The sequence below is a fragment of the Mesocricetus auratus genome, unplaced genomic scaffold (genome assembly GCF_017639785.1).
Source record: "Mesocricetus auratus isolate SY011 unplaced genomic scaffold, BCM_Maur_2.0 contig_13330_pilon_obj, whole genome shotgun sequence".
NCBI classification, from domain to species: domain Eukaryota; kingdom Metazoa; phylum Chordata; class Mammalia; order Rodentia; family Cricetidae; genus Mesocricetus; species Mesocricetus auratus.
The window spans coordinates 1-13,866 of record NW_024431175.1 but is presented as its reverse complement, the minus strand read 5'-3'; the positions used below and the strand labels follow the sequence as shown (position 1 = coordinate 13,866).

The window sequence follows — 13,866 nt, the reverse complement described above, 5'->3', positions numbered from 1 at the left end:
TCATGCTCCTATTCGAATAACACATTAAACCTCACTTAAAGTATCCAACTGCTTTACTAATCCAAAGCCCCAAAGTCTCCCATATTCCTCCAAATAAAAGCATAGCCAGGCCTATTTCAGCAATACCTTAGTCCCTAGTGCCAACTCCTATCCTAGTCGGTGTTTTTTTTTCTGTGAAGAGACACTATGACCAATGAACTTATAAAAGAAAGCATTTAGGGGGATGGGGAGATGGCTGCTCTTCCAGAGGTCCTGAGTTCAATTTCCAACAACCACATGGTGGCTCACAACCATCTATAATAGAATGTGATACTCTCTTCTGGTTTGCAAGCATACGTGGAATACTGTGTACATAATAAATAAATAAACAAATATTTTCAAAAAAAAAGAAAGCAAGTATTTAACTTGGGGCTGGCTTACAGTTTCAGAGATTTACTTCATTATCATCATGGTGGGAAGCATGGCAGCACACATGGTGATGGATGAGTAGTTAAGAGTTACATCCTGATCCACAGGCAAAGTGAAAGACTCTGGGCTTGGCATGGACATTTGAAACCTCAAAGCCCACCCCCAGTGACACACTTCCCCCGATCAGTCCTAACCCTTCTAATCATCTCAAATAGTGCCACTCCCTGATGACTAAGCATTCCAGTACGGAGGGCTGTTGGGTCTTATTCAAAACACCACAATTCCATTCATCAGATGTATTACCAAATGGCCACCATGTAAAGAGCTACCCTACTATCTCTTCTGGTATAAAGCTTTAGTCTTTATGGCCCCAGAGACCCCTCAATGCCCATTCCCTTGAATTTTTCCAATCAATTAAATTTAGGGAGCTCCAGATTCATACATATTAAAACACCCCACATTGCTGCAGCGGAGTGACAGCTGGTCCTATATTCCTGGAGATTACAGCTCTCTTCTCTCTGTTACTTTCTGAATTATCCCAGTAACAGCACTACAATTCCCTCAGTTTAGGAAATCCAGCCTTCTTCAGCATACCCAAGCCATATCCCTTCGTTAATCATTGAAAACATTCAGGGAGACTCTTCCACCTTTGGTAATCACAACACCAACTTTACTTCAGAACATGTCACCAAAGCAAGTTATGTGGTAGGACACTGTAGCATAGTGTTACCTAGTTCTGAGGCAGAGGCATCCTTTGAGATCAAGGTTTCTGTGTCAACTTGACATCATACTCATATCCTGCCTCAAAGTGAAAATTGAATTCTGAGCACTTTGGGGTGGCTTACACCATCCTGTGACTCCAGCTCCAGAAGATATAATTCATTTTTTGGCCTCCTAGGCACCAGTAGACATGTGCCCACAGAGTCACATGCATGCATTTACAAAAAACAAAGTTTAATAGAGCTGGGTGTGATGACACATGCCCTTAATATTAGCACCCAGGAAGCAGAGGAGATGAATATCTGTGAGTTCAAGCCCAGCCTGGTCTACATAGTGAGTTTCAGAAACAGCCAGGACTACATAGAGAGATCTGTCTCAAAAAATAGTTTAATACAATTTTTACAAAAGCGTTACTGAGTAAGAAAATGCTTACTGACAAACAAAACCCTGGTGAATAGAATCTTGAACTAACAACTATAAAGGAACAAAAACCACCATAAATTTCTGAAGATCCCTTTCAGACATTTAAAAAGCTGGCAGTATAAGGTGGATTAATTGTGGAAGTGACAGGGAATACTCAGAGGGAGAAGGAGAAAAAGGGAAGATGATGGCAGATGAAATATGACAAAACTGTAATTATATATACTTATGAAAAGATCATGAAGAAAGACAACTTTTGGTAAATTTTGGATTAATAACCACACAAAAATAATCTAAAGAATATACCTGTTTAAATAATGCATTTTTTTAATTTAGGGGACAGAGGCAGGAGATGCCTATGATTTCCAGCCTAGTCTGGCCTACACAGCAAGTTCCTTGCAAGCCAAGTTTGAGATAGAAAGACCTTATCTCAAACCAATTTTAAAAAAAGAATACATTTTTAAAGGAAGAACATCTTCACTTGATAAATTGAATGGAGTTTTATTTTATAAAACTTGGTTGATTTTTTTCTTCGCTTTCTGAAAAATGAATAGCTTTTGATGCACAAATATACAATATTCTTACATTGCTAAATTTCTAATGCAGACATGTTTGTTTCCAGTTTGCTTAACTTTTTTCTAAAACCAAGCCTCTTATATTTAGCCCAGGATATCTTTAGTAAGTGCTATGATTACAGTTTTCCCCCACCAAACTTGGCTCCCTAAGGATGTCTTCTGACATTGTTCATAATTTATTTTAATGCACAAGTAATACTGCATATTCTATTAGAATACAGAGCAATGGTTCCTAATAGGTATATGTGTGTGCTCACCAAATGTATGTAATTCATATTTCTCTGTCTCTAAATATTTATCATATCCACATGTTTGATGAGGCCTTCTGGTTTATCTCTTCCATTATTGTTTAATACTACTGCACAATAAAGTTGGTGCCTTACACAACCTAGACAAGTACTCTACCACTAACCTTCATCTACCTCCTCTGCCTCCTGAGTGCTGGGATTAAAGGCATGAGCCACCATGCCCAGTCCAATGAAACATTTTTAGAATCTCTATGCCCCAACCCAGTTGTAATAAGAAGGTAAAAATGTCCCAAGGTTAGGAGTGCAGAGAAAACATGTTTGGGAATCACTCTTCATTTCTTGTTAGTGAGGGCAAATATTCAATAAAAGCTCATCTGGACTAATAACCATGCCCACTTTTCTATACTACATTTTAGGAAAAAATATTAAATAAGGTATACATTAAACTGATAAATTTGTGGCTGGAGAGATGGCTCAGCAGTTAAGAACACTTGATGCTCTTGCATCAAATCCCCAAATCCACATGGTTGCTTGGGGACCACCTATAACTCCAGTTCTAAGGGACCCAATGCCTTCTTCTAGACTCCATGGGATCCTACACATGTGGTACACTTAAACTCTACATGCTTGCACATAAACACATAAATAAAACTCATAAATAAATCTTTTTTGAAAATGAAAATTTTGTGTATCTTTAAAGATAAGCCCTTTGCTCAAATAAAAGAATAATATCAAGACAAATTTCCTTCTATGTATTTATGCTTATGCTCATAAATCAGAAATGCTTTCAGGTTTGCTCAGAGAAACTTCTTTTTGCAGTGGGCAATTACTGTAAAGATCATTAACTTTGAGCAAAATGTATTGTGAATAAAGGATTATTGGATGCTCACCCCTAAATAGGATATCATTTCACACCCAGCATGGGTCCAGAAATTATGGGTGAGGGAGCAGAAAAAACGTAAGATGGAGTAAAAGGTGTAGTCATATGGAGTAAAGTCAGTTATAATTACCTGCATATGGACTGGCCCCTCAACATTTTGTCAAGGAGTGATTAGGAGTCTGTGAGGCCCCTTCTCCTCTCTGAGGATTTGTAGACAATTAACAATTGCTAGGGGTGGGACCTATGAGGCCCCACCCATCCCGAAGGACCTACAGTTGCTCTCTGAGGCAGGGAGAGGTATTTACTTTATCAGGGGTTCCCAACCTTCCTAACGCTTCCACCCTTTAATACAGTTCCTCATGCTGTGCTGACCCCAACCATGAAAGTAATTTTATTGCTGCTTCATAACTTTTTAAACTGTTATGAATCATAATTTAAATATCTGATATGCAGGATGGTCTTAGGTCATCCCTGTGATGGAGCCATTCAGTTCCTCCAAAGGGACGAAGACCCACAGGTTGAGAACCACTGCTTTAGAGCTATAAGCACTGGTAAGAGTCCAGTCTTCTAATGAGAGACAATTCGTGGATTTGGAGGGAGAGGAGTTGAAGAGGAGCTGGGAGGCGTAGAGGGAGGGGAAACTGTAATTAGGGTATATTGTATGAGGAAAGAATCTATTTTCAATAAAAGGGGTGGGAGAAATGTACCTTTTATCTCTAGTATGGTCCTTTACTTATTATCCTTTAGCTATAACATCGGAACTGTTTTAAACATTAGGTTTATTTTATTTTGTAGATGTGAGTGTTGTGTGTACACGTATCTATTGGTACTACATGCATGCCTGCTGCTCTGGGAGATCAGAGAGAGTGTCAGGTCCCCTAGAACTGGCATTTTGGGGTTTGTGAGCCACCATGTGAGTGCTGGCAATCAAACCCAGGTCCTCTGCAAGAGGAACATCTACTCCAAACCACTGAGCCATCTCTCCAGCCCCAAGGATTAATGAAATATCCCATGTTTTCTCTACCTCTGTTCTAGACGCTCAGGGCCTTTCCTCCCCAGGGTTCAGTGTGCTTCCAAAGCCTAGAGTAGTTCTCGGTAAGCAAGCAGTACAGAGGCCAAGTGAGGCAGTCAGGGTCGCCTTAGCAGAGGTTTGGCTTAGGCTGCAGGCTCTAAAGTGGGAGCACAAAGGGGTATGCAGGCTTTACAGACAGGAGGGAGAGCCGACGATGGAGTGGGAAGCTGTGGCAATTCTCCAGCACTTCTTTCCCTTCTCCCACCTTGTCCTTGTCTCAGCCCTAGACAGCAAAACCTAGCCAGCAGTTAGAAGAACGTGATGGGCATTCGGAAGCAAGGGCACAACTCTGAAATCCCGAATAACGAGTGTGAGAAAAATGAACAGCGCATTTCCCACAGTGAAGAGCTAAGTGTGTGCCTTGTATGCTGTGTGAGAACGAGACAGCTCACGTGAGCAGCTGGGAAAAGGGAAGGAATTGGGAAGAAGTAGGTGCATGGTCCTGGCAATGTTGTTCGTACACAAGGCCAGAAGGATCGGCGGTCAACAACAGCTGGAAATCCCTACTGGACACAAGGATGAGAGACGCCTATCAACAGTCTTTCAATGAAGACTTCTGGGCTATAGTGATGAAGACCAGGGACCGGACAGTCCTCTTCCCATGTGCCATTAACACACTAACATGGAAGCTTCACTCTGGGGCTGGCAAAGAGATCTTTTGGTCCCGGGGACGCCCCCACCACCACTACCAACCGGTTACCTGCTTCCTTCTCTGCCCACCCGACTCTGCTTCTTAATTTAGTTCCCAATGGTCCCGCCCCCAAGCGCCAGACACCCGAGGTGAAGGCTGTTCGGATTGGGCACTGCAGGCTGGACCTGCCGCTGTGGAAATTTAAACACAGTACTTTTGCCTGGGGCCTTGGTCCAGCAAATGCTGAGAAGCCAGGTCAAGATTCTCTAGCAGTCATTGTTCAATAATGACATAGTCAAGTGATGTAACAATGGTACTAGCGCTGGACTGGAGGCAGACTAGACCCGAGAGGAGCTTGGGGTGAGTGATTCCCGGAAGGCTCAGCCTAAAGTTTTTCAAATGGACCCCAGATATCTGACAGGTCATGAATATTTCAACTTCTCTTCGGGATCATCTCACGCTGAGAATGTACTCCAGTTATTTAATAACTTCCGAGATAGTCAGTTATTCACAGATGTCATCATCAGTGTAGAGGGACAGGAATTCCCTTGCCATCGAGCCGTCCTTTCTGCCTGTAGCAGCTACTTCAGAGCCATGTTCTGTAATGACCACAGGGAGAGCAAAGAGAGACTGATTGAGATCAACGGCATTAGAGCTGAAGCTATGGAATGTTTTTTGGAGTATGTATATACTGGACATGTGCAGATCACAGCAGACAATGTCCAAAGCCTATTTGAAGCCTCCAGCCTCTTTCAGATGGATATCCTCTGTGATGTCTGCACCAATTTCTTAGAGGAGCAACTTGATCCTTGCAATTGCCTAGGAATCCAGCGCTCGCTGACAGGCACTCACTCAGAATGCTCTTCGCAAAATGCCACACCTTTGCATTACAGGCTTTTGAGGACGTGTACCAGCATGAAGAATTTCTTGAGCTTGGCAAAGATGAACTTATTGATTACATCTGCAACGATGAACTTGTTGTCACTAAAGAAGAGTTGGTTTTTGAGGCTGTCATGCGCTGGGTCCGTGGAGCTGCTGAACATCGAAGGCTGCTATTGCATGAACTCCTTGCCCACGTCAGGCTCCCTCTCTTAAATCCTAATTACTTTATTCACACAGTAGAGGTGGACCACCTGATCCAGAATTCCCCCAAGTGTCATCAGTTGCTGCATGAAGCAAGACGGTACCATATACTTGGCAATGAACTGATATCCCCGAGAACTAGGCCACGCAGGTCAACTGGCTATTCAGAGGTGATCGTTGTGGTTGGAGGCTGCGAACGACCTGGAGAATTTAACCTTCCATATACTGAGTGTTATGATCCAGTAACAGGAGAATGGAAGTCGTTGGCCAAGCTTCCAGAATTTACCAAATCAGAGTATGCTGTCTGTGCCCTGAAGAATAACATTCTTGTTTCAGGCGGAAGAATCAACAGCCGTGACGTCTGGATTTATAACTCGAAGCTAAATATCTGGGTCAGAGTTGCTCCTCTAAATAAAGGCAGATGGCGCCACAAAATGGCAGTCCTTCTCGGGAAAGTGTATGTTGTCGGAGGCTATGATGGACAAACCAGACTTAGAAGTGTAGAGTACTATGATTCATTTTCAAATCGTTGGACAGAAGTTGCACCACTTAAGGAAGCAGTGAGTTCTCCCGCAGTTACCAGCTGTGTAGGAAAATTATTTGTAATCGGCGGAAGACGTGATGCTAATACCTGTTGTAATAAGGTACAGGTTTATGATCCAGAAATCAATAGTTGGCTGCTTTGTGCAGCTATACCAGTCATCAAGAGAAGTATAACAGCTGTCTCTCTAAACAACTTGATCTATGTTGCTGGTGGACTGACCAAAGCCATGTATTGTTATGACCCAGTTGAAGACTACTGGATGCACGTGCAAAACACATTCTATCGACAGGAAAATTGCGGTATGTCTGTATGCAATGGAAAGATCTATATCCTGGGTGGAAGACGGGAAAATGGCGATGCTACAGATACTATTCTCTGTTACGATCCTGAGACAAGTATCATATCAAGGGTGGCTGCAATGCCCAGACCAGTGTCCTATCATGGATGCGTAACTATTCATAGGTACAATGAGAAATGCTTTAAGTTCTAAACACAGGTACCTCACACAAGAAACCGCCAAAGTGCAAGGGGAGAATTTTAAGAACTACCAATTAACAACACCTTTGTACCAAAAGCAAAAGGAAATAAAGAAATAATCCTGATGACTTTCTGCACAAAGTATTAATACTTTAAGCTATAATAATTCCTTTACCTAACTGGGGGGGGGGGGTAAAGGGTGTTAAAATAATAGTGGTTAAACTCAGGCATAGTAGTGCACACCGTTAATCCCAGCACCTAGAAGACAAAAGCAGGTGGATTGCTCTGAATTTGAACCCAGCCTGGTCTATATAACAAATTATAGGTCAGCAAGGGTTACACAATAAGACCTTGTCTCTAAAAAAATGGCCTATCGATATACTTTTGCATCTGTGAGAAACTATGTGGGGTAGGAAATGACACCTAGCTGTAAACTTCTTAGGGATTTGTGAACTGTCTTTTAGGAATGTTTACTTCTTTTTTATCCATTATGTAGAGAAAATTTGCCTGACTGAAGCTTCATTTAGGTTGAATTGCCTGCTGTTAAGAACAATTAGAATTCATTGTGAGGGGGAAAATGAACTTTAAACATCTCTGTCACTGACTTTATTCATTCTGGTTAATTTCACTAAAGGTTGAAGAAAGGGAGGAGGGATTAGATGAGCAAGGGGGGTTCAAGATCATGATGAGGCAACCCACAGAGACAGCTGACCTGAGCTTGTGTAAGCTCATGGAATCTGAATGGACAGCTAGGAAGCTAGCATGGGACTCACCTAGGTTTTCTGTATCTGGGTGACAGTTCTGTAGCTTGGTCTGTTTTGGGGATCCCTAGCAGTGGGACCAGGACCTGCCTCTGATGCATGAGCTGGCTCTTTGGAACCTATACCCTATGGTGGGATGCCTTGTTCAGCCTATCAAAGAAAAGAAGGTGATCCACTTTGGTTCTCAGGGTATATAATGAATCATCTTGAATCCACTAACAAAGTTCTTTCCTTGAAACTAATAAAAGAATCCAAGCAATGGTGGCACACGCCTTTAGTCTCAGCACTCAGGAGACACAGGCAGGCAGATCTCTGTGAGTTCAAGGGAAGCCTGGTCTACAGAGTGAGTTCCAGGACAGCCTCCAAAGTCACAGAGAAACGCTGTCTTGAAAAAAACGTAGTGACAGTTGTTCTACCATAAAATACCAAATTTTATGATTTCATAGACTGTTCTCTGATATTGAATACAACTTGTAAGCTTATGTATATAACGGTACAGACTAGTAAATTATACAGTGTCCCTGGGGAAAAATTAAATAACTATCAAAGAAAAGAAGGTGATCCATTTTGGTTCTCAGGGTATATAATGAATCATCTGTGAGTTCATCCGTTAAAACTAATAAAGGAAGCAAAGCAATGGTGGCACATGCCTTTTATCCTAGCAGTCAGGAGGCAGGCATAAGCGGATCTCTGTGAGTTCAATATCAGCCTGGTCTAAACAGTGATTTACAGGACAGCCAGAGCTGTTACACAGAGAAACCATGTCTCGAAAAAAAATAATAAAATAACAGAGGAATTGAAATCCCTTTTATATAGCCAGGCAAGTAGTACACACCTGTATTCACACAGGTAGTACACACCTGTACCCAGGATCTGTATCCGATAGTCCAGGAACTGTATCCCAGGCAGGGAGTATACACCTATATCCAAGATATGTATCTCAGGCAGTTGGTCCAGGATCTGTATCCCAGGCAGGGAGTACACACCTGTGTCCAGGATCTGTATCCCAGGGAATTAGTTCAGGATCTGTATCCCAGGCAGGTAGTCCAGGAACTGTATCCCAGGCAGGGAGTACACACCTGTGGCCAGCATCTTTATCCCAGGCAGGTAGTCCAGGAACTGTTTTCCAGGCAAGTAGCACACACCTGTAGCCAGGATCTCTATCCCAGGGAATTAGTCCAGGAACTTTATCCCAGGCAGGTAGTCCAGGAACTGTATTCCAGGCAGGTAATGCACACCTGTGTCCAGGATCTGCATCCCAGGCAGGTAGTCCAGGAACTTTATCCCAGGCAGGGAGTACACACCTGTGGCCAGGAACTGTATCCCAGGCAGGTAGTCCAGGAACTGTATCCCAGGCAGGGAGTACACACCTGTGTCCAGGAACTGTATCCCAGGCAGGTAGTGCAGGAACTGTATCCCAGGCAGGGAGTACACACCTGTGTCCAGGATCTGTATCCCAGGCAGGTAGTCCAGGAACTGTATCCCAGGCAGGGAGTACACACCTGTGTCCAAGATCTGGAAGTTGAATCAAAAATAACAAATTGGGACGGAAGAGATAGTTCAGTGTTCATGAACACTTCCTGCTTGTACCAGGCTTTTTCTTTTGGACCAACAACCATGTCCCAAACATGACAAAGAAACTTATTATTAGTTCCGAATGTTTGACCTTCCTTAGGTTTGTTTCTGGCTTGTTCTTTTAATTTAAATTGACCCGTTTCTCTCTATCTGCTTTTGCCTTGGGGCTTTTCACTTTCCTTTCCTTCTGTATATCTTTCTTTCACTGCTTCTCTGGCTGGTTGCTGCCTAGCTGACTTCTGGCCCTGGGCTTGTCTCTCTGTTTCTCTTCATTCTCTTCTTTCTCCTGCTCTCATTCTCCCAAACCTGGATTTCTCCTCCTACTTATTCTCTCTGCCTGCCAACCCACCTATCCTTTCTCTGCCTAATTTTTAGCCATGTAGCTGTTTATTAGAGCAGTCAGGTGCCTTATGCTGGCAAGGTGAAAAACAAAAGCCACACAGCTTGGCATAATTGAACACACAGCTTTATATCATTAAACAAATGCAGCATAAACAAACATTACACACCTTTGCCTAATTAAAGTAATATTCCACAACTGATCTTGCAGAGAACCCTGTTTTGACTGCATCACCCATATCAGTTGGTTCACAAAGGCTTATAATTCTAGTTCCAGAGAATCCAGCACCCTGTGGTCTCCCTGGGCACCTACAGGCATGTGGTGCACATAAATTTGCACAGACACACAAATGTACATAATAGAAGTAAATATTTTTTAAATGTGAGCCGGGCGCTGATGGCATATGCCTTTAATCCCAGCACTCAGGAGTCGGAGGCTGTGAGTTCGAGGCCAGCCTGATCTACAAAGCTACACAGAGAAACCTTGTCTTGAAAAAACAACAAAAAAATGTGTTTTGTAATACTGTTATAAGAAAAACAAGAACAGGTTTGCTCCCTACTAAACCCAGTAAAATTTGACCTTACTAGTTTGAAGTTTGGTCGAGTACCTCTTCCCTGGCTTGTAAGCATATACCAGTCCTAGGAATCTCTACACTGATCCTTAACAGCCTAAAACAGAGGCTGCTCTTCTCAGTGGGGCCACTTACTTGTAAATTAGGTCTGAGCAACACTAGCTGGTAACAGTTCCTGTCTTCTGAGAGAAATCTCTTTCTGCAAGATGGTGTATAAGATATTGATCAATGTTTTCAAATTTCTATTCAATTTTTTAACTGTCCCCAGTAGCTTGCTGCGTTTAACTTCCCAGTCGCCGTTGTCTCTCATACTACAATATACTCCTTGTCAGTGACTATAGTGTCATCAGATTTCTGTTAAAATTAAGATGATCAGAAGTTCAACATTGGCAAACCTTTTCTTCCTCATCTTAAAATAATACAAACATTTCTTAAGAGTCAGTGCTTAATTGGAATCTGGGGGGTGGTCTTTCACAATAAACCATTTTGTGTGGGTAAATAATAAAGTCACCAATGTTAAGCAGAAGTGTAGATCGGTGGGAAAGCTGACATATCTGCCCTACTAAACGCCTGGTTTCCAATCCTTGCCTCAAGACAAAGTAAGCTAATAGCTCTGTGAAACAATTCCCCAGGGGCGCCATTACTGCAGCTCCAGCTCCCAGGTGCCTTGGAAGGTGAACACAATCATCTCTCGTCCTTCCATAGGTGAGATCTGGTGACACAAACCAACACGAATCATCTTACCAGGGAATTGACATGGGTATACAAACTGGTTTTGGAGTTCAATGTGATTTCAGGAATGCTAAGGGGAACCGGAGAAGATGGGTTAGTAAGGACAATTGAATGTACCTCTGGTTCAGTCCCAACTCTGCGTTGGTGGTGCACGCCTTTAATCCAGCACTCGGGAGGCAGAAGCAGGTGGATCTCTGTGAGTTCGAGGCCAGTCTGATCTACAGAGCGAGTTCCAAGACAACCTCCAAAACAATACAGAGAAACCCTGTCTCGAAAAACAAACAAAAGGTGTATAACAGAGAAACGACCTAACACGGAGGATGGGAGGGACATTGTGTGGCTGACTTAGGCCTTGTGTTTGTTCTCCCCCTCGCCCCTGAATGCAAGGACATTGTGGATAAATAGCCCTTTGTTACAAGAGATACCTGTTTTGCCCTTCTCAGAGAACTGAAACCTAAATTCAATTGTGAGAGTGTGAGAGTTTAGCCCCTTCAATATGCTCCAACAATTAATTATTAAAGAGACCATGGAATAACCAAGGCTCAGAAAAACAAATACTGGGGCTGGATATATGGCTTAGTGCTTAAGAACACATAAAGCTTTTCCCAAGGAACTGAATTTGATACTCAGCACCTACATTTGGCAACTTACAAATGTCCTATAATTCCAGCTCCAGGGGATCTGCCTGTGACCTCTGAAGGCGTGTGCAGTCACATGGACATAAAGACACACCGACATAAAATTTAAAAAATAAGAATAAATTGGACTATAGTGATTTGTGTCTTTAATACCAGCACTCAGGAGGCAGAGACAGTCAGAACTCTGTGAGTTCAGAGTCCAGCCTGGTCTACAGAGTGAGTTCCAGGACAGGCAGACAAGAAATGAGAAACCTTTACATGTAAAAACCCTGTCTCAGAGAGAGACAGAGAGAGAGAGAGGAGAGAGAGAGAGAGACAGAGAGAGAGGAGAGAGAGAGAGAGGAGAGAGAGAGAGAGAGAGAGAGAGAGAGAGAGAGAGAGAGAGAGAGAAGAGAGAGAGAGAGAGACAGGAGAGAAGAAGGGATGGAGGGAAGGAGGGAGGGAAGAAGAAAAAAATAAATACACATGATTTTTAAGAAAAATATGTTTTTAGATTTTTTTAATTATTTTTTAATTTCCAATCCCAGTTCCCCCTCCCTCCTCTCCTGCTACTGCCCCCTGCTTCCCCCCATCCCACCTTTCATCTGCTCCTCCAAGAGAGTAAGGCCTCCCCTAAGAAGTCTACTAAGTCTGTCCTATCATCTGGTTGAGACAGGACCAAGACCTTCCCATGTCTAGACTAAGCAAGGTATCTCTCCATATAGAATGGGATCCACAAAGTCAGTTTTGTGCATTAGTGTTAGATCCTGGGCCCACTGTCAGTGGCCTCATATGTTGTCCCAGTCATGCCATTGTCACCTATATTAAGGGAGTCTAGTTCAGTCTTATGCAGGTTCCCCATTTGTCAGACCAGAGTCAGTGATCTCTCACTAGCTCAGGTCAGCTGATTCTGTGGGTTTCCCCATCATGGTCTTGACTCCTTTGTTCATATTGTCTCTGCTCCCTCACTTTGATTGTACTCCAGGAGCTTGGCCCATTGCTTAGTTGTGGATTTCTGCATCTGCTTCCATCTGTTTCTGGAAGAGGGTTCTAGCTTCTATGGGGTTATAGATTGTAGGCTGATTATCTTTTTTGCTTTATGTCTGGTATCCATTTATGAGTAAGTACATACGTATTTGTCTTTCTGGTTTTGGGTTACCTCACTTAGGATGTTTTTTTCTAGTTCTGTCCATTTGCCTGCAAGTTTTAGGATATGATTGTTTCTTACCACTGAGTAGTACTCCATTGTGTAAATGTACCACATTTTCTTTATCCATTCTTCGGTTGAAGGAGATCTAGGTTGTTTCCAAGTTTTGGCTATTATAAATAATGTTTCCATGAACATAGTTGAGCAAATATTCTTGTGGTGTGAATGTACCTCCTTTGGGTATATGCCCAACAGTGGTATTGCAGGGTCTTGAGAAAGGTTGGTTCTTAATGTTCTGAGAAATTGCCATGCTGTAAAAGTTTGCACTCCCACTAGCAATGGAGGAGTGTTCCCTTTACATCCTCTCCAACATAAGCTGTCATCAGTGTTTTTGATCTTACCCATTCTGATTGGTGAAAGATGGTATCTCAGAGTTGTTTTGATTGGCATTTCCCTGATGACTAAGGATGCTGAGCATTTCCTTACGTGTCTTTCTGCCATTTGAGATTGTTCTGTTGAGAATTCTCTGTGTAGATCTGTACCCCATTTTTTAATTGGATTATTTGGTAGTTTGATATCTAGTTTCTTGTGTTCTTTTATATTTTGGAGATCAGCCCTCTGTCAGATGTGAGGTTGGTAAAGATCTTTTTCCATTCTATGGGCTGCTGTTTTGTGTTATTGACAGTGTTCTTGGCTTTACAGAAGCTTCTCAGTTTCAGGAGATCCCATTTATTCATTGTTGCTCTCAGCGTCTGTGCTACTAGTGTTCTATTTAGGAAGTGGTCTCCTGTGCCTATGCATTCAAGAGTATTTCCCACTTTCCCTTCTATGAGGTACAGTGTGAATGGATTTATATTGAGGTCTTTGGTCCAATTGGACTTGAGTTTTGTGCATGGAGATAGACATGGAGCTATCTGCAGTCTTCTACATGTTGACATCTAGTTATACCAGCACCATCTGTTGAATGTTTTCTATTTTCAATTTTACATATTTAGCTTCTTTGTCAAATATTAGGGTCTTCGATTTGATTCCTTTTGTCCACCTGTCTGTTTTGTGCCAATACCA

At 42.5% G+C, this 13,866-nt stretch overlaps 1 protein-coding gene across 1 annotated transcript; it reads left to right on the top strand.

Annotated features, from left to right (window-relative positions):
- Positions 1 to 4,584: 4,584 nt before the first annotated feature.
- LOC121138162 (kelch-like protein 24) lies at positions 4,585 to 7,183 on the top strand. The gene is given in 3 exon segments (XM_040740962.1): positions 4,585 to 4,686; positions 5,297 to 5,786; positions 5,789 to 7,183. Coding segments are annotated over 3 exon segments (1,875 nt in total). The 3' UTR covers positions 7,072 to 7,183.
- The last annotated feature ends 6,683 nt before the right edge of the window (positions 7,184 to 13,866 follow it).